This window comes from Oncorhynchus clarkii, chromosome 13, assembly GCF_045791955.1.
Source record: "Oncorhynchus clarkii lewisi isolate Uvic-CL-2024 chromosome 13, UVic_Ocla_1.0, whole genome shotgun sequence".
In the NCBI taxonomy this organism is placed as follows: Eukaryota; Metazoa; Chordata; class Actinopteri; order Salmoniformes; family Salmonidae; genus Oncorhynchus; species Oncorhynchus clarkii.
In genome coordinates this window covers 44,429,302-44,454,500 of record NC_092159.1, presented here as the reverse complement: position 1 = coordinate 44,454,500, position 25,199 = coordinate 44,429,302, and the positions used below count along the sequence as shown (strand labels likewise).

General features: G+C 41.0%; 3 protein-coding genes across 5 annotated transcripts; 1 reads left to right on the top strand and 2 right to left on the bottom strand.

The window, feature by feature from the left end:
* The first annotated feature begins 1,161 nt into the window (after positions 1–1,161).
* On the top strand, positions 1,162–10,136 carry LOC139364796 (phosphomannomutase 1-like). Its single transcript, XM_071101894.1, has 8 exons — positions 1,162–1,623; positions 3,711–3,828; positions 4,638–4,714; positions 4,937–5,028; positions 5,537–5,636; positions 6,033–6,108; positions 8,214–8,329; positions 8,677–10,136. Exons 1-8 carry the CDS (start codon positions 1,543–1,545, stop codon positions 8,797–8,799), a joined length of 783 nt encoding a protein of 260 aa, XP_070957995.1. The 5' UTR covers positions 1,162–1,542; the 3' UTR covers positions 8,800–10,136.
* Positions 10,137–11,266: 1,130 nt separating this feature from the next.
* LOC139364798 (cold shock domain-containing protein C2-like) lies at positions 11,267–13,786 on the bottom strand. Its single transcript, XM_071101899.1, has 3 exons — positions 13,581–13,786; positions 13,239–13,361; positions 11,267–13,009 (listed from the first exon to the last, which is right to left on the bottom strand). The coding sequence occupies exons 1-3, from the start codon at positions 13,760–13,762 to the stop codon at positions 12,835–12,837; spliced, it is 480 nt and encodes a 159-aa protein (XP_070958000.1). The 5' UTR covers positions 13,763–13,786; the 3' UTR covers positions 11,267–12,834.
* LOC139364797 (DNA-directed RNA polymerase III subunit RPC8-like) lies at positions 13,758–23,359 on the bottom strand. 3 transcript variants are annotated; one of them, XM_071101898.1, is made up of 7 exons: positions 23,151–23,345; positions 22,759–22,873; positions 22,470–22,566; positions 18,207–18,293; positions 17,749–17,812; positions 17,313–17,526; positions 13,758–13,919 (listed from the first exon to the last, which is right to left on the bottom strand). In XM_071101898.1, the coding sequence occupies exons 2-7, from the start codon at positions 22,867–22,869 to the stop codon at positions 13,899–13,901; spliced, it is 594 nt and encodes a 197-aa protein (XP_070957999.1). In that variant the 5' UTR covers positions 22,870–22,873; positions 23,151–23,345; the 3' UTR covers positions 13,758–13,898. The 3 variants fall into 3 exon arrangements, with proteins under 3 accessions (XP_070957999.1, XP_070957998.1, XP_070957997.1); XM_071101897.1 differs by lacking the exon at positions 13,758–13,919 and adding an exon at positions 14,185–16,702 and having other exon boundaries at positions 23,151–23,359; XM_071101896.1 differs by lacking the exon at positions 13,758–13,919 and having other exon boundaries at positions 17,022–17,526.
* Positions 23,360–25,199: the final 1,840 nt, after the last annotated feature.

Sequence of the window (25,199 nt, the reverse complement as noted above, 5' to 3'; positions counted from 1 at the left end):
TCTAGTGATGGGCCTATTCACAAAAAACAATCCCAACAGATGCTGTTAGTCTTATTGTGTTCATTATTATGTAGCCATTCTCCTGAAAGTGGTGAATGAGGTTATACAAAACCATTGAATTCTATCAAATGTGCTCCTCTGATATCTATTCCTAGATGAAGGTGCATTGTGCGTATCAGCTAAATATAGAGCAAGAGTATACCAAGATAACTGGTAGATAACTGGTAGCAGGATAAAAGACACACAACAGGAGTTTTAATTAATTTAGTTTCAAGTTGTATTAGTCGTATGTACAGGATACACATGGTCCAACTAAATGCTTACTTTTCAACAATGCAACAATAAGAAATATTTTTGAAATCTATTTGAAATGCGTAGTTTTCATGTCCATTCACAATATCAATTAGAATTTCAAAATATGGACTGTTTATTAATTAAGGAGTGATGCAGAACAAATGGCCATCTGTGCCAATAGGGACCAGGACTATAATCATGTCTTTATGTAAACATGATTTTTCCTTTGACGCTAATAGACCTTTTATCTTTATTTGAGTTTCTCACCACCCACAAAACATGTTAGGATTGCAAATACCCTTAACAGATAAATCCATCTAACAGCCCTCAGAACCTCCTTCGGAATATAGCAGTTCTGCACTATGCCGTTTGGCTTCCATAGGGCACAAGCACGCATATTGTTTTAGCCTGCCCTCTAGTGGACAACTAACTTACTGATAATAAAAGCGATCACTCAAACGTCCTGGTAATCCTCTATCCAGACAGAGCCAAGTGTGAGTGTGTATTTTGGAAGTTGGATCTATCACCATTTTATACAGGTAACTAAAGCAACACTTGATGGAGCTATCAACTAAACGTTATTCATCATACATTTCTCTCACTGCCCTGGCTGGCCTGACATGCAGTAAGGAATTATTCTATTGCTTGGGCTGTGAATTTTTTATATGATAGCCTACATTGTACAGATCTAGGCACAGTCTGAGCACTGTCCTCCCCTCTAGGTGAACGGTCGAATGACTGTTGAGATGGGTTTTAAAAAGTCTTGATTTGACATGGGAGGCGGCAAAGGACTTCTATGTTTATATATCTTACCAACACCCACTTCGCGTCATCCAACATAAAAGCTGCGATTGGCTGTTTGCATGTAGCCTACGAGAGTCGAGACATTGTTGCAAAATAAACCTGAGACTTGTCGAGCTGCCTGTGATGGTTTTCTGAATTCGATCGGGAACGGTGGCCGAACTATTCTTCAGTCTGAGGATAAGCTACAGTTCAACAACTATTGGATATGGTTTGTCGTTATCTACTAGACCGCGTGGCATACATTATTCATCCAACTAGTGGTAGGCAATAGATTTTACAGTGTACCGTATTGTAGCAGTCTTTGTTTTGCATTAGAGGCGAGACCAGAACATTGTCACTCTTTCCCAGAATATTTATTACACATTAATAACATTATCATTACTTACACAATAGTAACACTATCTTCACTTACACATTAGTAACACTGTCATTGCAAAATAAGAAATGGATGAATCAAACGGTTCTTCAAAAAGGACTATTCTGTGTTTATTTGACGTGGACGGCACTCTTACCCCACCGAGAGAGGTAGGCTAAATAACATGTTTTATTATCCCGTTGTATTAATTGTGTTTTGTTTGTCATTTTCTTTCTTCTAACGTTGCTGTCCAACTTGTCAAACCTTTCTATTTTTCAAGGAATTATAGGGCGCTTTGCCAATTCCCATGCCATCTTGATAGCACAAAACTGTTGCAATAATGTCAATGTCTTATCTGCAGCAAGGTCTGGAATGTTCCTGCATGTTATTTCATGATTTACTATTTTCTGTCGATGTACTTCCTGATAATGTTGGCAAACACCATCATTTTCTGTCCTTCCAAGTTCTTGTTTTCATATATTATTTAATCCCGTGGTTGTAGCCTACAAATGCTGTCGTCCGTCAACTCTTTTGAATGAAACTGAAATGTCTTCGTTTGCATCTGAAGCTTTGTATTTCACTAAAAGTAGCGCGCACCCCATGGAGCAGAGACATTCATTTGGATGAACGTTATGTCCGCCGTCCGTACGAGAACACGACTGTAGGCTACTGTTGCCTACTTGCACAACACTTATGAAGTCAAATTTCATATAGCATCCTGGTGGTGGTCAACCCTAGACCACCGTTACACTGGGACACTGCTTACGCCCATTCAAAATAGCCTATAACTGCTGTTTCCTGAAAGTTTCATGTCCGTCCATGTGAAGTAACAATTACCTTGCAACTGTTCGCACCAATCCTTCAATGCCCAGTGTTTTCTATATATTGCCACAATATTAGGTTGGATAAGGTGAAATTGTGAAAATTATAATAATGCCATTTTAGTGTAAGAGCTGTTTGAAAAGACAGCTGTTGAATTTCAGACTGTTTTGGTGGGATGGAGTTTTGTAATGCCTGGTGATATCATTAGTTAATAGACCAATGAGAAAGAGTGTTCCAAACCTCTCTGCCAATAACAGCTCATTGTTTTGTTTTCCCCTTCCCACTCAGACCACTCTCAAACAGTCCTAGCAAAATTCTTGCTTGAGAAATTGCTCTTTGCTTTTGTTTCTTTTTGACAATTAAGGTACTTCATTGTTACCCAGAAATGATTTGATTTTGAGATAACAACAGCTGCATTGGAACTTTAACAGACAGATAAACTGATCGTAAACAACTTAAAGTGGGTACATGGGAAGAGGAGTCACATGGAGTTCCTACCCTAAAAACAGACTACTTTGATCAAGGATGCTGACATTCCTAATGGAGGTAGCCTATTAGTTATGTCCTCAGCCTTTTTTGACCCCCAGATTTGAAATGCAAGATAATCAATGAATAATCAGGGAAACGGCTCTCTAGTGTTTTTCATCATGATTTCAGTAGTTGAACAAAAAACATACTCATTCATATGAAGATAAATGGTTAACTTTCTGTTACACAATGCTGCATCAATGCATGTCTTTGCAATTGTCGTGTGAACACAGGCAGTTCTCCGTGTCTTCAAATAATTCAATCAAACAGGAGGATAAACATTTAGATTATCCCTCGTATCTCTGCCCATCGTCACAAGATGATGTCTTTGTTGTAACATAGACAAAAAAAAACGATCATATTGTAGGCTATCTGCATTCTTGTCTCAGTGTCTGGACCGGTGATGTACAGAAACATTCAATGATCGCCGTGTAGGCAGTGCCCAGTTCAGCAGCCATTGGTCGGTCACATAGACATAAGTGTGCAGAATGAACCCACTGCCCTTATATTATGTAATGCAGTTTCCTCATGTGAGCATGAAGCGGCCCCTGCCTGATCCATCTGCCCAAGTCTCTCTGGCTAGATGGAAAGCTGGTTTAATAGGATTATGTCTGCAGAGGATCAATAGACCACTATCAAAGTTGCTCCTCCTTCAGAGACAGATGCCTATCTCACTCGGTCTATGTTACCTAACCTCACAAACAAAAGCATTCTCCTGCTTTGTGGTCAGACAACAAAAGCAGTTTTAAGAACTGTAAATGCCTGTCTTGTCACAGTTTATATTATGAGTCCCTAAAACAGTGTTTTCAATGATAGACAACCCAAACAGGTACAGACTGTGTGTGTGTCTGTCTGTGTGCACTCATCGTGTGTTTACGCGTCATGCGTGTGTGCTTACACCCTGCAGAAAATTGACCCTAAGCTGGATGAGTTTTTCCAGTCTCTGCGCAGGAAAGTGAAGATCGGCATAGTGGGTGGATCAGACTACTCAAAGATCGCAGAACAGCTGGGGGAGGGAGATGAAGGTGAGCACTCCTCATTCTCACTTTGGTCTCATTTCAGTCTCACATATTCACCCTCAAACCCATATTATTGCCTTTCTCTCACAGGGCTTTGCAAACCCCAAAAGGCTGTCACTTTCATGGTCATGAAATTATTTAAAGGAAATTCACCAGAGAGGGGTCTTTCATGTTGGCAGCCCACTCTCATTTGACATCAGTCCATAAATAACAGACATAAGACGAAAGCAGCTACATCATAACTGAAGTCTCCGCTCCGGGTCGCACATGGACCCAGGTGGAGTTACATGTTTGCTCATGTACCTGTGTTACCTTGACACACTGACCCTGTGGTGGAGTTTACACACAGCAGTGGAGACTGGCCACCAACACACTGACAACTGACCGTCATCACTCAGAGCAGCAACAAAAGTAAAGCGATGAACGATAGAGTAAATATAAGTGGGAGTGCTACTAGTGCATTCAAGGCTTTGTTTTCAGTGCATTTCTGCATCAACAGTTCTCTATCCTGATCATACCCAGACTGCATTATGCAAGACTGATTGAGATGCTCAGTACTTTGATACTCTAGCCATGTGAGATATGTGTACAGTGAATGGACAGGACAGAGATTAATCTGGACTGTTCCAGGTAGTGTTACATAGGTGGTAATCTGCAATGACCAATAATCCCGCTGCACCAGGTACAACATGCCTGTGTTCCAGTTGGGGGAGTTTTTTTTAAGGCTGTGTGCTGGTAGCTTGTGTTGTCTATTTACTATGAATGTTCTTGCAATAGCACACGTTTACCTAATTTGCCCCCTTTTTCTCTTACAGTGATACAGAAGTTTGACTATGTGTTTGCTGAGAATGGCACGGTGCAGTACAAAGATGGGAAGCTCCTTTCCAAACAGGTGGGTGTCACTGAGGTGAGGGAAGGAATAAAATATATTTTTGCTCACTAACAAGCTATTTAAACATGATTCCATGTAAACAACATGTAGGCACAACCTTTTTTCTTATAAACTGCTCTCAGCTAAGAAGACTGGAAGGGAAAGTTATGATCATGTCTTTTAAGAAAACTGCACTGTGTTAATAAGAAAAGACAGTTCAAATAGTTGAACTCTGTCCTACAGGCCATCCAGAACCAGATAGGAGAGGAACTACTGCAGGACCTCATTAACTTCTGTCTCAGCTACATGGGGCTGATCAAGCTTCCCAAGAAAAGGTGAGACTCCCTCCCTCTGACCTACTTTCAGCTCCTTTTCTATGCATCTAGTCATTCAGAGGCCCCATGGCCACTTCAACCTGTCCATCACAGCTGTAGGCATTGGAGAAAGGAATGGTGGCTCTGTCAGCAGAGACTAAGACAGAAGGATTGATCTGTATCTGGGTGGAAATACTTATTTCCTTGAGAAACAAAGCAATTCTGGATCTAACACTAGAATCTCTAGAATTGTTGTATGATGGTTGGTAAAAAAAACATGGGCTGGCGCACACTCAAAATAATAGTTTGTGTGGAGGTGCTGACTAATGGCGAATAAACTATAAACTATCATAATAAAGAAAGTCTCACACTCCATGTGTAATCTCCCAGCAATTTAATGGGTATTTACCAACACTTCGGCATTGGTAAATACCCAATAAATTGCTGGGAGATTACACATGTATGATGGTTGGTAACAAAGCCACACTAAAGTCTCTTTTTGCAGATTAATGCCTTATTCTGCCCTCAGGGGCACTTTTATCGAATTCCGCAACGGAATGCTGAACATCTCCCCCATTGGCCGGAGCTGCACACTTGAGGAGCGAATCGAATTCTCTGAAATTGACAAGGTATTACACAGTATAAGAGTGCCTAAATCATGATCCAAACAGCAGACATTATCTTCTAAGGAAAACGCCTAAACATATAAACTTTTAAAACGAATAGTAAACAAACAAAGCATGCGTTATTGATTGAGTCATGTTTTCAACCTCTTATAACCTCAAATCACTGCACAGTGCAAGCAGGCATGCTTTTCTCTTATATTCTGTTACGTTGGCGCCTATTAAAAAGAGAAGAGAGTAAACAAGTCAAAACAATGCTGAGCTTTCAAGATGGCTGAACAGACAGCCCATTGATGTTTCACAGCCACACGTTATGGAGGGTTTAGTGGTCTGATGGGAGATGTGGAGAGGTTTAACCCTTAGCGGCCTGAAGCCTGACCCCTTTCCTTAACCTCTTCACAGAGAGAGAAAATCCGGGAGAAGTTTGTTGCGGCCCTGCAGGAGGAGTTTGCTGGGAAGGGTCTAAGATTTACTAGAGGTAAGCCAACTGGCACAGGATGTGAGCTGGGAATTAATATCAGTGTAACTATTAGCACCTCTAGTCTTGTATTTCAGTATTATTTTGTATGCCATCTGTGTATGGTGTGATATCTACACTTGAAGACTCATTTATCTCTCAGATAGAACCCTGTTATGACTTGAATGTACTAGCTCCTTTGCTGTCTTTTCCTTGCTGTTGCTTCCTATCTGCCAGTTCACAAAGACGATCTGCCATGCGTAGTCAATCTCCTGGACACATTGTGCCCAACTTCATTAAACATTACTCTCCCCTGCTCCACTCTCTGAGGTTCAGAGATGTTTTCCTCTGGTTAGTCAGAATAGGTGTTTGCTGACTGTAACTAGGTGTGGGACTTCCTTAATGGCCTGTGAAACTGTACACAATTCAGGCAGCTGCACAAACAGCTGAAGATAAGGCTGTTGTCTTCATAAGGCACTCTGTTAAAGCCTTGGGCCAGTAGCAGCAGTCGTTACAAACACACACATTCATCCTTACTTCATCCTAACGGCCTTACTTCACCCTAACTGAGTGACTGCCCTGGGAATCCCTCTGATTGCTGATATTAACTGGGAATCCTTCTGGTTGCTGATGTGGAAGCTGATGCTAATAGCACTGGCAGCAGTGCCCGTTGGAGGGCTGTTTACACTGCAGCCGCAGAGCCTGATAAAACAAGCCAATGGGAAGGCTAGTGGATACGATTTATGTGTTTGCTCATTGCAGTCTGTATCTGCACGTCTACCCTGCCTTGGTTTGTTCACATTTCACATATGCAATGCTGTTTATGCCTATGCGGCACTGTCTGTTCTTACGCCAGAGATTTTTGCTTGTGTCACTCAGCTCAAAAGGCGACATTGCAGTGTCACTTCAAATACAGGCACCTTTGTCCTGGCTATGTTTTCTTTCACCTTTATGGTGCATGGCCAGGGGTGGGGAAGGAACTGTGTGGGGGATGGGCTGAGGATGTGGGTGTTTGTGGCCAATACACCCTCTGATTGGCTGAAACCTCCCTAGCTGTTGCGTTTGTGAGCTTTCCCTTCGGGTCAAGCAGCAGTTGCTACATCCACTTTTGGACTAATACAGTAATGATATGTATCCATTGATTATTGAAGAATCACATCCATATGATCTTGAACAGTCGTACCCCGTCAGAACACAACATATAAGCTAGTTTTACTCCATTGTTTATAAACAAAGTAAATGTAAACAAATACTGTATAGCCTAAAAACATGGTTAAAGTTATCATTTTGATATCATGGATGGTCAGTCCTTGCATTCATAGCCCTGCCCTTGAATTTGAGAGTGCTTACATGTCTCCAGTCACATCACCACACCTTTTACTGGTGAGGAGGGCGCTTTGTTATTGCTTCAACTGCTGGTTGCCGCTTTAAACACTGGGGGGTAATGAAGTAGAATCTGAAGGGGGGGGGGGGGTGAGAAGCAGAATTTAAACTTATTTCTCTGAGGGCTTTTCGTGCACATTCACCGCTCATTGACCTGAATATGTGTTTGTGGAACTGAGTCCACCTCATGAGGCAGCCTGATGGCTCACATACTGTTAGTAACCTCATGGAGGTCAGCCAAGTAGTGAATAATCACCAATAATAAGACTGTCCTCCCTGGACACAGACTGTACGTCAAAGCCATCACCACACAGTCGATGCACAGAGCATAAATAAGTCTGTTCTGCTCAACTGAGCACAGTGATTGGGGCTTTTAATAACCTTTCATGCTTTTCGAGGGGAGAATGTGTTGGGCTCCAAGTCTGTTGCAGAGAAATGTGCAACATTAACCGGTTGAAGTTGCAGTCTTAAAAATATCTCAAAGCTGCTGTTCCTGTAATGGGGGAAATATCACACCTATTTTACATACATTTGGCATCCTCACTCATCAGTGCATTGACCGATCAGAACAAATATCCCTGACATGGCATGAGAGAGCTGGTTGTAAAGTGTTAATAATCATCACTAAAATCCTCATTATTTTATGGGAGGGACTAATATTTTGTTCAGTAACATGATGTTAAATTGTAATGTATCAATTGAAATTGACTGAATTATTCCCTCTCGTGTGCCTCTCTATTCAGGTGGTCTCATCAGTTTTGACGTGTTCCCTGAAGGCTGGGACAAGAGGCTCTGTCTGGACGTGCTGGAAGGGGAGGGCCTGGACGCTATCTACTTCTTTGGCAACGAGACGTCGTCTGTAAGTGAAGGGGAGGACCTTGTGGACGTGTCAGTGGTGGGGAATGCTCTGAGGCTAAAGATAGCAATGAGAGTAGGATTGTGCTGTGGCTTGAATGATAAAGGTTAAAGTTCAGAGATCATTGTTGATGTCATTCTATGTGGAGTTGACCCCTGCCTGAAAGAATGTTGCATGAGCTTTGTGATGGTTGTGTGTTTATTTAACCTCTTTTACTGAGACATAGAGAGAGATAAAGAGTGAGTGAGGAAACAAGGAAAGAGGTCGACAAGAGTGAAAAGGGCAGTCGGTGCAAACCTATTTGTGAACAAGCAGATTCTAAAGCCGTATCTACATTCCTCTCTGTTCAGGGGGGAAACGACTATGAGATCTTCAACGACCCGCGCACCATTGGTTTCACAGTATACTCACCAGAGGACACAGCCAGGCACTGTCGAGAGATTTTCTTCAAAGCTCCCACCAATGAGTCGTGATAAATCGTGCAGCAGGCACTCTCACAGTCAGCTTCCCCTGGGTTCCCCCTGCTGTTGAGGGCAGTTATTAAGAGCACCTGAAGGAGAAGAGGTGGAAATGGGAGGTAAACCACTACAGATTTGTAATCAATGCGTTGTTGTTGTATAATATTATTCTAACTAGCACTGGACATATAAAGGGATCATCAGTTATTCACATTGGCTGGACTCCCATGGAAAGTACTATGAGATGTGGACAGATCTGCTTTTCTAAAGGGATGGTAGCTCAAACAATGTGAGGAAGTTTACTAATGTTTTCAGTTTTTTATCATGACTAAGTGTTTCTCTAAGGTTTTAATGTAATATCTGATTATTTAACATCTATCAACCCAATGGTTTCTGTAGCGTGTCCCTGTATTTGTATGTAACATCAAATTAACCATAATGTCTTATAGGCCCTCCTGTAAGACAATCCTCTTTTGTGAATATCATGTGAAGAATTCTATACATTTTGAGTGTATAATGTAAATACCCACTTATGTTTTGCACTAATATTGATACAGTTATCTGACAAACTGGGTTTTGGATCATTTGTTTTTTTTGTGAATGTAGGAAGTGACTGGTGTTGTCTTTGAACAAAATGGAGCGAGACAGAAAAGAGAAAATTAGTTTTTTGCTCTGTGCCAGTCCACTTTCAGATTAAGTGCCTATTGAAAGTCTGCACCCCCTTGAATTTGTTTCACATTTTGTTCTGTTACAAAGTGGGATTGAAATAGATTAATTGTAATTGTTTGTCAAGTTTTTTACAAATGTAAAAAAAAAAAAAATTATAACTAAAATATAATCATTCCTTTAAGTATTCACGCACTTTGTTTAGGCAAGCCTGAATTAGTTTAGAAGTCAAATGTGGCTAAACAAATCACATAATAATTTATATGGACTCACTCTGTACTCTGTGTGAAATAATAGGGATTGACATTATATTTTTTTATGACCACCTCTTCCTCTGTCCTCCCAGGGCTTTTTCGAAAGCTTCAAAAATAAAGGGCAGTGATTGGTAGATGGGTAACAATAACATATCAGACATTGAATATATCTTTAAGCACAGTCAAGTTAATAATTAAGTTGTGGATGAAGCATTAAACCACCCAGACACATCAAAGATGCAGTCATTCTTCTGAACTGAGCTGCAGGACAGGAAGGAAACTGCTTAGGGATGTCACCATGAGGCCATTGGAGATTTTAAAACAGCTAGAGAGTTCAACGGCTGTGATGGAAGAAAACTGAGGATGGATCAACAACATTGTAGTGACTCTACAATAATGACCTAAATTACAGAGTCATAAAAATAATAAAAATACACAGAATAAAAATATTCCAAAACATGCAACAAGGCACTAAAGTAATACTGCAAAAAAAACACGGCAAAGGAATATACTTTTTGGCCTAAATGCAAAGCCTTATGTTTGGGGCAAATCCAACACAACACATCACTGAGTAATTGCCTTCAAGGTATGGGTCTGCTTGACATCGGCAAAGACTGGGGAGTTTTTCAGGATGAAAACCAAGGGATGGAGCTAAGCACAGGCAAAATCCTATAGGAAATCCTGCTTCAGTCTGCTTTACACCAGACACCGGGAGAGGAATTCACCTTTCAGCAGGACAATAACCTACAACACAAAGCTGAATATACACTGGAGTAGCTTACCAAGGAGACAGTGAATGTTCCTGAGTGGCCAAGTTACAATTTTGACTTAAATCTGCTTGAAAATCTATGGCAAGACTTGAAAATTGCTATCTAGCCATGATCTCCAACACCTTGACAGAGCTTGAATAATGGGAAAATATTGCATAATACAGGTGTGCGAAGATCTTATGAGACTTACCCAAGATGACTCAAAGCTGTAATCGCTGTCAAATGTGTTTCTAACATGTATTAACTCAGGGGGGTGAATACTTATCTAATCAAGGTATATAAAAACAAATGTTAGAATTTTTTCTTCCACTTTGACAGAGTATTTGGTGTAGATTGTTGACAAAAAAATGACAAATCAATTTTAATTCCACTTTGTACAGAATAAAATGTGAAGAAATCCAAGGAGGGTGTAGACTTTCTACACAAAAGGGTTATTCGGCTGTCCCCATAGGAGAACCCGTTTCGGTTCCAGGTAGAACCCTTTTTTATTCCAGGTAGAACTCTTTTGGGTTCCATGTAAAACACTTTGTGGATAGAGTTCAATCTGGAACCAAAAAGGTTTCTTCAAAGGGTTCTCCTATGGGGACAGCCGAAAAACCCTAATTAGAATCTAGATAGCATCTTTTTTTCTAAGAGTGTTTAGACACTGTAGGGAGAAGTCTTACCTCATCTATGCAATTACATATAAATTATTCCTGCTACTTCAGTCTGCACCACTATAAGAAATGGATCTCACAGATGGCTCATACACCCTTTACATTACCTACCCAGTATATTCATAGGTACACATCCTTTAGTTGTATATTATCAAATCAAATTTTATTAAAAGGTTAATGACATCTGCGACAAATACAATAATCTGGATGTCTTGACCCTTCTGCCAAAGGCCAATAAACCTTCCTGAATGACAAAGATCCAGTGGACTCACTTGTACAGTTTGATCAACATACACTAATTGTGAAATCATCATGGGATTGTTGAGTACTGTATTCATTTGAACTATGTTCATTGTAATAAATTATTTTATATTATTGTGCCAAGTGTGACTTGTTATTTTTTTGTACAACAGATGGAAAGTATAAGTACGGCATAGGCATGTCATTATAATGTCACATACTATGTATACACCCTTATCTCCAAAGATAAATACTAAAGAAAGATAACAGCCACCATAATTGTGAATCATAAAATGTTTTTAGTGCTCTTTCAAGGCTCACATAGAAATGAGGGTAAACTATAGCCACAGTGGCTTGTCTAACAGAAAATGCTCTGAACTGTGACCAATGAAAAACCTAGCATTTTAACGAAAACTAAAATATGAAATAAAACAACCCAAAACAGTAAGAATGAAGTACAGAAAAATACATAGAAATAGCTTAAATATGGAGAAATGCTAAACATAACGGGTAGACATGAAACAAATACGAATAACGGCTCAGTAACAATTAAATGATCATTTCAGAACTTAGACAAATACATTAAAATGTATTTCAATTCCATTGACAGTGTGTTACAGTGTCTCTCAGACAATAGAAAAGTTTCAAATAGTTTCAAAAACCTTGCAGTAATTTTCTCATACCATCATGGTGAGTTACAATTTGCAAACAGGACTACCAATTGCCACATGATAAAGCCTAATAGGAGTTGTAGTCGGTTCGGCAGTATTTCAGAATACAAGTTCAAGTTTTTAAGTGCATTCGTTTGACTACAATACCCAAAACTTAAATCCAGTAACCTCAAAACTAACGGATACAAAAAAATCTAAACAAAATGATTAAATAAATATATATAAATACAAAGATGGTTGTGTACCTCGAGAACATATTAATAGTGGCTTTTCCATTCACAGTCAAATATAAATCATTCTTCCAAGCTTTTTATTTTGTCTTACGCCCATCTCTCCCTCCCTTCTCGATTGCTCCCTCAATCAGACGTTTCCGATTCTGTACCTCTAAACCTTCGTCAGTTATTTTCTCTCCAACCTCATTTTCATATCACACCAATAGTAATGCTTCTCTTCAAAATGGTGTCGGATTTCTCATTCTATTTCCTCCACCACTCCGCTCAGTCCCTTCACCCACTTCCAGTTCATTCAGGTTGAACATATTCTCCTCCCTTGCTTTTATGACTTATCAATCCAGTCTGTACTAACCACATCCTAGTTCACGGATGGCCAACTTGTGTCCTGAGGAGCCAGTCAGTGTATCAAGGGTTTTGTTCAAGCCCAGCTCTAGCACACCTGATTTAGACAGACTCACCAGCACCAGTTGGCCGTCCCTGCCTGCCCTAGCCAGACCCCTCAACTTCCCACCCTAGCCCTCCCTGTAGCCAAGTGTAGATAAACAGGCCAGTGCTGAAGCCTAGCTCTCGTCTAGCTGGCTGATGATCTGGCCAGACCAGGTCTCATGCTTCGTCCCTGGGTTCAGATGAACTATCTTCACCTCCACGGCCTGGATCTTCAGGTTTTTTGGTGGGATCCGGGAGACTTTGTATGTGACCTCATCTCCTTCTACTGGGACATACTCGCCCTCGATACTGAAATAGATTGAATTAATGATTTAGATGTTCATTTACTGCACAATATGAATATGCAGTCAGTTCCTGCTCTGAACCTTGACACATTTTATCTGACACTGAACACTGATGTTACATTGCTGCTCTGAGATAGAAAGCTGTGAACAGAATATTAAAAAACAGGGCATTCTGCTCATTTTAGCAATTTGCCAAGCTAAAGAAGGCTGCTGTAGTGATGAAGGCCACTCACTCAGAGATGTGAACAAAGATGTCATCACCGCCATTGGTGGGGCGGATGAAGCCATGACCTTGTGACCTGCAGAAGCTCTTGCACACGCCCTTAAACGCTGGCCCTGAGGTGGCCCGCACCGTGCTGATGAGAGACAGAGGAGAGAGCATCATGTCCACTCTCAACAAAACATTACATCAACACACCATATCCCTTCTGCTACTGCTTGTGGAAATAAATGATTCTCTAAGAAGTTAAGGAATGTATATATAAACGTCATATAAGTGAACGATAATAAACATGCACTATCAAACCAATTCTAATACAGAAACGCATTCATGAGCAGCATATCTAGTTGCTTACGCTGAATAGGTGCGGTTGCGTTTGGTGGGCAGTGGGCTGGGCAGTGACCGGGGCTGGGGTGGCGCTCCCCTTTCCCACACACGGCTGCCCTCCCTCAAGAAGGGGAAGGAGAGGGAAAGGGGTGCAGACAGGGGGGAGCGCAGAGGGGCCTCTGAGGGGGACGTCAGGCTGGGGTCTGTCATGGCTGAGGCACGGGCCAGGTCGCTCTTCTTACCACTCTTCTGGTTCTTCACCACCTGGCCTGATGCTGACACTCCAGTTATATGTTTGTCTGCTCACTGTCTCTGCTTTAATATATATTGCTATTGAGTACACAGGTCAGTTTGTTTCAGCAAGTTTCTTAATGAAGAAAGAAAGAGAAGAAAACAAACAAAAGTAAAAAGCGAAAGTTGAACCAGAAGGAACAACTGAAACAAAGACAGATTTCATGAAGTTTATCCCTACTGCAGAGAACATTATGTATCATTCATAACAGCTTCATATTAAGATGGATGTTTGGATTTACATTACTGGACACTTATGAAGCAATTTAGTCGAACACCCTGGTTAAGAGTATCAGCCTAGTGGCAATGTTTTACCAAAAATGACACTGGCAGCCTTTCAATTCATTACAGACCCTTTTTACTTTCAAATGCCATTCATTTCAACTGCCAACCATTCCTAAGTCTGCCCACAAAAAATAACAGGCTCAACTTAGATATATGACTGTTGTTTACATTGTGTATCAAGCCCTTCAAGCTCAAGAGGAGCACAGCTTTAGGAATAGCTGCAACAAAAGCAGTTAAATAAAGATTAAATTAAAAAAATTAAAATAACGCAGCCATTGTGTGCCAAGATATGGTGGTGCATATTGATGGCATGTGCACGCAATAAGATAGGACACAGCACACACTCCAAGGCCAAGATGGCTTTGCATGGTTTAAGATTGCTACATTCTTTCGCTCTGCCTGCATCATCAAGGTTACAGTAAAACAGACAGCTCTGACAGCTCGAATGTTGAGAACGCCGTCGACAGAGCTGCTGGCAAAAGGCTAGCCGTGTGTTTCTGACGTCAGCATGCAATACGGGAAAGCATTGGATAATGACTACAAACCAAAACATTAGGGCATTGTAACACCAAAATTGTCAAATTAGAAAAGTAGATGATCCTTTCACGCGAATGCAAATTGACTGTTTAAAGAACGATATGAATCCGTTTTTATAAAGTAAAAATTTAAAAAGAGAGCAACAGTGAAGTCTATCTCTGGATACTTTCTCTGGGCTACATCCGAATTAAATATCTGAAATAGTCAATTGACTCGGCTCAACGTGTCTAAATATCACAAGAAAAATCCCTCTACTTGAGACATTCATAACATTGTATGATTCTTCATGTTGCGGAGGCGTGCATTTCGGGCTAAGTGAATGACCAGTTCGCATTGCCAAATTATTCTGTAATAAACACGCATATCATCCGACTTTTTCTAATTTCCAGGACATTCGAAAAGTCGGCGCGCGCAAACAGAGACGCTGTAGGGATGAGAGGATGAGTAGCCTCGTCAAAGGTATTCTATACCCAACAGTTGTCATTATCATACATTTCCTTTAGTCTATACTTTGGTCAAAAAGGCTGTCACACGTTAATGAATAGGCGATACAGATTTTCTACAATCCAAACAATAGCTGGCATACCCGTACTTGAATATTTGTACTTACTGCATTGCTAGAGTCCGTTTGTCGGTAGAGGACGGGTGTGTGCCTTGTCAGTTACTATTATATAACATTAATTAAATAAATAACAGTAAATACGCGTAGTCGCGCGGAATACACTGATCTGCGGTGTGTTGTTGAGGCTGCGCAGCTGCTGCTGGCTGAGATTACACCGTAGTCGGGAGAATGGGCGCGATGTTTGTGATGTGTGTTTGCCTACAAATTTGTTGGCATAACAAGACTGCTATGCTCATACGCGTCAAAGCAGTTATTACATTAAACAAGTATGTGTTGGTATTGTAAACCATACTGATGTATTCCTTCATGTAATGGTGTAAGTAAAAATAACCAAAATAAAGATCAGAATATGATACATTCATTTGGCCTGGAAGAATATGGCTTCTATGGTTTATCAAAAACTGCCTCAGAGGACCAACTTCACACCCACTAAAATACACAAATTACAGTGAGGTGTAGTGCTTGTGGGTTCATGACGACCCCTCCCAAGGACAGTTATTTTATGATATTTTTGGGATACATGTCCTGTACACAATTATAAACTGGGTGGTTCGAGCCCTGAATGCTGATTGGCTGACAGAAGTGGTATATCAGCCATATACCACAGATATGACAAAACGTTTATTTTTACTGCTCTAATTACGTTGGTAACCAGTTTATAATAGCAATAAAAAAAACTCGGGGCTTTGTGGCATGGCCAATAGTCCGCGATGCGTCATGCCTGAGATCAGCCCTTAGCCGTGGTATATTGGCCATATACCATCATCTCCTTGGGCATTATTGCTTAAATAACCCAACTCAAAATCATGCAAACAAAAATGATCACTGATGAAACACTATACTGGTCAAAAAGACAACACACAATTGTATATTTAGGCACACTCACTCCATTATTTGTTCAACTGAACACTCACAGACTTACATGGTGACACTAAATAGGCCAATTGGGGCCCTTTAGTCAGTCTTTCTTACGGTCATGTGCACCGAGTGTAAATGCTGGTGCGTTAACAGTTATGGTGGTAGTATTTACAATATACAGGGGGAAGTGGATTTACAGCTTTGCAAGTGAGACAGTTCTCCATGTCCCCGGCCTGTGTGCTCTATTAGAAATCCTTGCTACTGGTCCCTTGTCCTTGGGTCTGCCATTCCTATTATGGGAATCCTGGCTCCTCTACTTGAGCCCGCAGTTCTGTGTCTATTAACCTTGTGGACACTTCACAGGAGGCATGTTTCTCCAGTGTTAAAGTCACAACCTGGGAGGAGTGACCGAGAAGAGTCCAAAAAGAAGGTGTATGTCCAGCAGCTGGGATGAATACTTGACATCTGTCTCCCTGTTTTCTCTACTGTAATGGCCTCTCCTTTGGCTAGCTGTTCCACCAGGACAGGAGGCCCAAGCCTGGCTCGCTAATGGTACCCTGATACACAAGAAAGGCAGGGAGGGAAGGGGTGGAATTAATTATTACTGACTTATAGTATTGAAAAATACCTTAAAATAGTCATTTGTAATAAGGATGTATGAAGTAAAACCAAAACTACACCTATGTGAAGGACGTCACTATGCTGCTAACAGTTTTGCCTTCTCAAACGACTGGTCCTTAGCTTTGCAAGCACAAGTGACCGCCCTGCTTGACAAAGTACTAACCAGTTGCACTACCCAAAAGGTACCAATTCGGCAGTAACATCACCATAGAATTAGATAGACAGCTCCAGTGCCCCAAAGCTTGTTTTAGCATGGGCAGCGCTATTGAGGACTTTCAAAATTTTTAAGTAGTCAACTGGGAGGGACTTCCTATGGGTTAAGGAAAGATCACATAATTCCATCCAGGTCATCAGGAGAATTCAGCCAATGAATTATACTCCTGATCAAACATTCCATACTTGCTCACTGGACATTTTGAGTGAGCTTACCGGTACCATTTAACTCAGTCACATATACTGATACTGAAATGATTAAATTCACAACAATAGTAATTCAATCTTTTGTAGTGTGAAATAAGTCTGTTCTATCAGTGAGCGCCTTCTTACTAGCAGTGTGTAAGGGGCCTCTTTCTTTTGGCCACCCTCTGCTCCTGGAGCTGCAGAGGTGTCGGTTGCTGCGGCAGAAGGGCCAGTGGGCGACGTGTCCTGGAAGACTTCATCTGTGACCCGGAAGCGGATGTCCTCACCTTGGTCCATGTAGAGGTCATGGGCCCCTTCGTCCGTCTCATACTCCCACACCCACACCTGCTCTGCTTCATCGCTGAGGCAGCAGTCAAGGAGCGCTTGCTAGATTGCTTTATTTTCAGTAGCTTTTACAGGTACACTAAAATGTCTATCAGATAATTAAACTCCTCATGTTGATAGCTAACATTTACATGATTGTATTCCAGAGCCATCTACTGCAACTCAGCTTTAAGCAAACAAATTGTCAAATGCACACATTGGTAAGAAATACACAAACACACATCACTGGGCAGGATACAATTTTGCAGGCTGCTGTAGGGACTCTGGGGGAATGACGATGTCATCAAATAATCCTAGGCTGACTATGAAACAAAATATGGCAGTTTGAACAAATCTATACAGACAGACTGCCACGTCAATGTTATACTTCATACTGAGACATTCTCCCTGTTGATCCACTTTATACATTGAGAGAGAGACAGGGTTGGTAGGAAAACCACTGCAGTGTGTACAGACTCCTCTGGGGCTGTGACGGCAGAGTATAAAAAGCACCTGACCCAAATTAGTGTATCAGCAAATCACAGCATGTTCAAGTGTTCTTATTTTCACACAATGAGGCCTATTAGTCCAGAATAGACATAGGTATATTCGTTATGGACAATGCTGTTGCACTGAGTCATATAGGCTATTAGGACTTAACATTCAGGTGGGTCGGGGAGAAAACTGGAAGGTGGGGGAAAGATGAGTTTCTCTCACCATGTACTCCTTCTTGACTGCAGTATTTGATCTTTCCAACAAGAATCTCATCCAAAAATGGGTGGAACACAACATACCTGAAGTGGACTAACAAACAGAGTAGGGAAAAGATAAGGTCACATCAAAATGGACAGTCACTCCTAAGAGGAAATCCCTGCCCAGAAACAACTCCTAGGCAGTGACCTCCAGGCACTTGTGTAGATCTGATAGTAATACGTGCAATACGGTGAAAGTTCCACCTAACCTATCAGAAGGTAAGGTGGAGCTACTTCTGGGTCTCTGCATTTCAAAAAAGATACGTGTCAATTAAGCTATTAATTTGATGTGTCATATAAAATTCTATTATAGAATGTTATGTGAACTAAATGTGCAAGCCAAGCACCACCACTACAGTCAGTAGCACGGTCAAAGCTGGGGGGGGAAAAGTCTGCAAACAATCACACACACCAACCACAATGTGTTTACAATACCGTGTTGGTAGTAAGCCATTATTTGTTCAACTGAACTGGAAAACATCAGTGTGAGCATTTGAAATAAGATCAGGATCAAAAATGTTAGCTAGGTAGTCCAACATTCTCCCAGACTGCAACCATTCCAGAGGCAGGGGGAAAAGGATGGTGATCCTGCTGCTTCTGACACCTAGCTAGTAACCGAAAGGTTGCTAGATCGAGTCCCCGAGCTGACACGGTAAAAATCTGTCGTTCTGCCCCTGAACAGGCAGTTAACACACTGTTCCTAGGCCGTCAATGTAAATAAGAATTTGTTCTTAACTGACTTGCCTAGTTAAATAAAAGGTGAAATATATATTTTTATAGTCACTGGTCCAATGAACGTGTTTATTTTCAAACGCTCCGCATGGAATTATTGCTTTGTCTTAACCTGTATTTTTCTACCACAAAGTAATAATTCCATGCAGAGCGTTCGAAAATAAACAAGTTAATTGGACCAGTGCCGTTTTTATTTTATTTTTATTATTTTGCGGCATTTTGACCAAGATTATTGCATGAATATTGATTTACAGGTAACAAGTGAATACATTTGTGGGCTCAATCCTAAAACAATGTATTCACTTGTTACCTGCAAATCAATATTCATATGAAACATGGAGGCCTATCAGCGACATTAAGCAGGTTTCCATCCAACCATTTCATGCAGATGAATTACACATGAAAAATATACTCACAGCAGGCCTGATGGAAACAGCACATTTGAGGGCAAAATGTCAACAACACAAAATACACTAGACAAGGGTGGACAAATTTCTTGCCTGTGAAAGATTATGCAATAATCATGGTCGAAATGCCACAACTATTGATATAATAACCATCATGTCGAGGTTAACTTGGAGTCACGCAATGATATGTTACGTTGCAGCCTACTACCACCATGCCATGGAAAAGCATGAAGAGTTTATAGGAAGATTAAATAAGCGATGATGTTGGTCAAAACTGTGATTTTCCTGTGTTTTATATATACAGTTGAAAGCAGAAGTTTACATACACTTAGGTTGGAGAATTAAAACTCATTTTTCAACCACTCAACAAATTTCATGTTAATGGGGCCTCCCGGGTGGCGCAGTGGTTAAGGGCGCTGTACTGCAGCGCCAGCTGTGCCATCAGAGTCCTGGGTTCGCGCCCAGGCTCTGTCGTAACCGGCCGCGACCGGGAGGTCCGTGGGGCGACGCACAATTGGCCTAGCGTCGCCCGGGTTAGGGAGGGCTTGGTCGGTAGGGGTGTCCTTGTCTCATCGCGCACCAGCGACTCCTGTGGCGGGCTGGGCGCAGTGTACGCTAACCAAGGTGGCCAGGTGCACGGTGTTTCCTCCGGCTCATTGGTGCGGCTGGCTTCCGGGTTGGATGTACACTGTGTTAAAGAAGCAGCGGCTTGGTTGGTTGTGTATCGGAGGACGCATGACTTTCAACCTTCGTCTCTCCCGAGCCCGTACGGGAGTTGTAGCGATGAGACAAGATAGTAGCTACTACAACAATTGGATACTACGAAATTGGGGAGAAAAAGGGGTAAAATTTAAAATAATAATAATAATAATAAAAATTCAACAAATTGGCAAATTGGATACTACGAAATTGGGGAGAAAAAGGGGTAAAATTTTTAAAAAAAAAATAATAATAATAAAAATTCAACAAACTGTAGTTTTGGCAAGTCGGTTAGGCAAGTCGGTTAGGATATCTACATTGTGCATGACACAATTCATATTTCCAACAATTGTTGGATTATTTAACTTATAATTCACAATTCTACTTCATATTTGACTGTGCCTTTAAACAGGTTGGAAAATTAGTCATGGCTTTAGAAGCTTCTGATAGGCTAATTGACATCATTTGAGTCAATTGGAGGTGTACCTGTGGATGTATTTCAAGGCCTACCTTCAAACTCAGTGCCTCTTTGCTTGACATTATGGGAAAATCTAAAGAAATCAGCCAAGACCTCAGAATTTATTTTGTAGACATCCACAAGTCTGGTTGATCCTTGGGAGCAATTTCCAAGCGCTTGAAGGTGACACGTTCATCTGTACAAACAATAGTACGCAAGCATAAACACCATGGGACCACATAGCCGTCATACTGCTCAGGAATGAGACGCGTTCTGTCTCCTAGAGATGAACGTACTTTGGTGCAAAAAGTGCAAATCAATCCCAGAACAACAGCAAAGGATCTTGTGAAGATGCTGGAGGAAACAGGCACATAAGTATCTATATCCACAGTAAAACGAGTCCTATATCGACATAACCTGAAAGCCCGCTCAGCAAGGAAGAAGCCACTGCTCCAAAACCGCCATAAAAAAGCCAGACTACGGGTGGTAACTACACATGGGGACAAAGATCGTACTTTTTGGAGAAATGTCCTCTGGTCTGATGAAAAAAAAATAGAACTGTTTGGCCATAATGACCATCGTTATGTTTGGAGGAAAAAGGGGGAGGCTTGCACCCCCGGCAGCATCACGTTGTGGGGATGCTTTGCTGCAGGAGGGACTAGTGCGCTTCACAAAATAAATGGCATCATGAGGAAGGAAAATGATATGGATATATTGAAGCAACATCTCAAGACATCAGTCAGGAAGTGAAAGCTTGGTCACAAATGGGTCTTCCAAATGGACAATGACCCCAAGCATACTTCCAAAGTTGTGGCAAAATGGCTAAAGGACAACAAAGTCAAGGTATTAGAGTGGCCATCACAAAGCCCTGACCTCAATCCTATAGAAAATGTGTGGGCAGAACAGAAAAAGCATGTGCGAGCAAGGAGGCCTACAAACCTGACTCAGTCACACCAGCTCTGTCAGGAGGAATGGGCCAAAATTCACCCAACTTATTGTGGGAAGCTTGTGGAAGGCTACCCGAAACGTTTGACCCAAGTTAAACAATTTAAAGGCAATGCTACCAAATACTAATTGAGTGTATGTAAACTTCTGACCCACTGGGAATGTGATGAAAGAAATACAAGCTGAAATAAATAATTCCCTCTACTATTATTCTGACATTCTTAAAATAAACTGGTGATCCTAACTGACCTAAGACATGGACTTTTTACTCAAATGTCAGGAATTGTGAAAAACTGAGTTTAAATGTACTTGGCTAAGGTGTATGTAAACTTCCAACTTCAACTGTATTTACAGTTGGAATAACACTATGAAATTGAAAATAATGATAATGCCCTTTTATTGTAAGCAAGGTTTGAAAAGAGCGCCTGAAATTTCAGTCTGTTTTGGTGGGATGGAGTTTTGGCGGGATGGAGTTTTGGCCTGCCTGGTGAAATGATTTAATATTAAGATACAAAATGGGTGTATTGGGCTTTTAAGTACACTGTAAGCTTGCAAATGTCCAATAAATATCAAGGATTGCTAGTGACATGATCGGCGTTTGGCTTTATCAAATAAAAATGATCACGCTTATCCACATCTCATCATATAACCTACTCTGTCAACTTTATAAGTAATAGCACGTTTATAAGTAATAGCACGTTTATAAGTAATAGCACGTTTATAAGTAATAGCACGTTTATAAGTAATAGCACGTTTGCTATTTATTGTAACAGTTTGTTACAAAACCATCGGTTTTAAAATGCAATGGAAACATTGAACTTCCATTTTTTTTTATTCGGCACAATGAAATGTAAGGACAAAAGGGCGTTTTATCTGCAACAAGTCAGTTTTATGGAAACCCACCTGTGGTGGGAAAATGTGCATCATATTTTTATGCTGATTTTTAAATAGTCGCGTGAAAATCTGTCGCAAATTGTAATTTCCTTACCTTTGGTGTGGGAAGCTCCATCACCTGGGAATATGTAGGAATCCTCCAGTTTTGTGATGTCATACAAACAGATACAGAGGCCAACCTGGTAAACCACCTGTCGAGATGCAGGTAAAGATCAGCCAAACATAAATAAAGCAGATAAGTTAACAAGACTACAATGTCACAATTGTGTTAGGCTAAACAAAGCAAACAATTAAAGATTAACTCAGCTGACAATATACAGAACCCCTGTCCACTGATGAATAGGGGAGGAGGTTACAGTACCTTTGGTACTGCATCCTCTCACCTTATTGGCCAATTTCTTGTTGAGTTCTTCGGCTATGGCTTCATTGAACTGCCGCTGGAAATTCCATGGGGGGATTCTGACAGTGTCAACCATCTCCACTGCCACGAACATGATTCTGGTCCGAGGAAAAAAAAGAAACAATATACAGTAGCTATGAAATCACAGAAAAATACCTAACAGACAGGGTGGTATGACAGTAAGTCTGCCATGCGTTAAAGTGCTATAGCACAGGTACATTTACCAGCTAGCTAGCTACCTTATCATATTCAATTCCATTGTTACAGTGTAATGAAACAATGTAGCTAGTAATGTATAACAATTTCATCAAGAAACATTTTCTTTCTAGCTAGCTAACACAGCATCACTGTCCTGAAACTGTTAACGTTACCTACCTTTCCTTTCAATCCTTTAAACTACTCAAAGTATTTAAATTCGGACAATGTATAAACTGCAAGGATCACCATATTATTAGTTTGAATAAATACTGGTATCATGGATAAATGGACACTAAAATCCACATATTCGTGTCGCTAGTTTCCTAAAATATTTTTTCACACGTGTTATTGATTTCCTACATTATCGTAACCATTTACGGCAGGTCGCAATCTTAAAGGCACAGAACGCTTTTTTCCAGCAATTTTATTTTATTATTTCGTTCGTCAAAGTTCTTTGCTTCCTCCTCTGGTCTCCTTTCCTTATCTGGTCTACTGATCTGAGAACTCATACATTTGTTCTCACCTGCCCAGTTCTTCAACATAGTGTAGAAAAGGATACACAGAAAGGAAGCCACTTAATACTGTTGAGAAACACAGTATTTGTCCTTGCACTCAGTCATACTGTCTTGCAGTTTCCTCTGTATGATGTACCTGGGAAATACTTACATAAAAAAAAAAACATTTTAACAGAATACAAACACATGAAGTGAGTTTCCATTGAGGATTTACCCTGGTTGTATACCCAAAAGACTCAAACGTGTCTGTTTCCATCTACGCAGACCGGCACCGGGTCTCAATGAGCCGCGGCTCTGGCGGACCCGGCCTGATTTGTTGCCAAGCCCTGTATACTTTTCAGCTGGCATTTACATAACACAGACCAACTGTGAACTTCAGCACCTTCTCACAAATCAACCGTCTTGAATGATGCAGGGGTTGTTGATTCTGCTCACCCCATCTTTAGTGTCACACTCCTGAAGGAAACACAATTACACTAGACCTTACATTTAACATAAAGCACTGGCGACCTACTAGTGTGTGTGGGGGGGGGGATGTGTTTGGGCCTCTCGAGTGGTGCAGCGGTCTAAGGCACTGCATCGCCCGGCTGTATCACATATCACAATTGGCCCAGCGTGGTCCGGGTTAGAGGAGGGTTTGGTCGGCCGGGATTTCCTTGTCCCATCGCACTCTAGCAACTCCTTGGGGCGGGCCAGGTGCCTGCAAGCTGACTTCGGTCGCCAGCTGGACGGTGTTTCCTCTGACACATTGGTGCAGCTGGCTTCCAAGTTAAGCGTGCAGTGTGTCAAGAAGCAGTGAAGTTTGACAAGGTCGTGTTTCAGAGGATGCATGGCTCCTCCTCCTCTCCTCGTGGCTCGACCGTCGCCTCTCCCGAGTCCGTAGGGGAGTTGCAGCGATGGGACAAGACTAACTACCAATTGGATTTCACAAAATTGGGGAGAAAAAGGGGTAATTGGCCTTGGGTCTGCGTCCAACTTTTAAGACCCATGAAGATCTCTAGCGTGGGGGTAAGTCTCAGTCGAAAAGCACCATAATTGCACATTTCCACTAGTGACTTACATCAGTGTTTTACCAAAAAGGCTCAGACTTGTTTCCAATTCTACAGCCCTGCTCCAAAAACATAACACTAGAGCCTACATTAACATATTCACTGGCAAAACACTGATGCTGTAATGAAAAAAAAAGACACAGGTTAAGCCTAGTCATGGACTGAAAATAGCCATTGAAAGTACTTTAGTCCAGGACCAGGCTCAATCTCTGTCTGTGAAACCACATGTATTATGACCAAGGGATACTATATTCACAGTGCTGAATTGTGTAGCATTTTAACTGCATTACTGTCACAGTAACTATTAAAGTGCTGAATTAAATCTAATTAGTAAATTTGCAAAAATAACATTTTATTCATCTTTATTATTCATTTACCAAAGGAAATATCCTAAAATATTTTTAATCTTGTACACTATGAAAACTGCAAGCATTCAAATCTAATACAAAACAAACTTTAAAATCAAAACAAATATGGAAATCAGTCAAGCGGAATTAACCACTTGAGATTACATTAACTAAAGCCCGTCAATGGGTTCCTACATTTAATTGTTTGCAGTGTCTGAACAAAAATTAGCATTCTTAAGTCAGTCAGTCATTGAGTGTTTCAAAATAGAAAATAAATAGCTAGACCAATAAAACAAAGCAGTTCAGGTTTTGGAT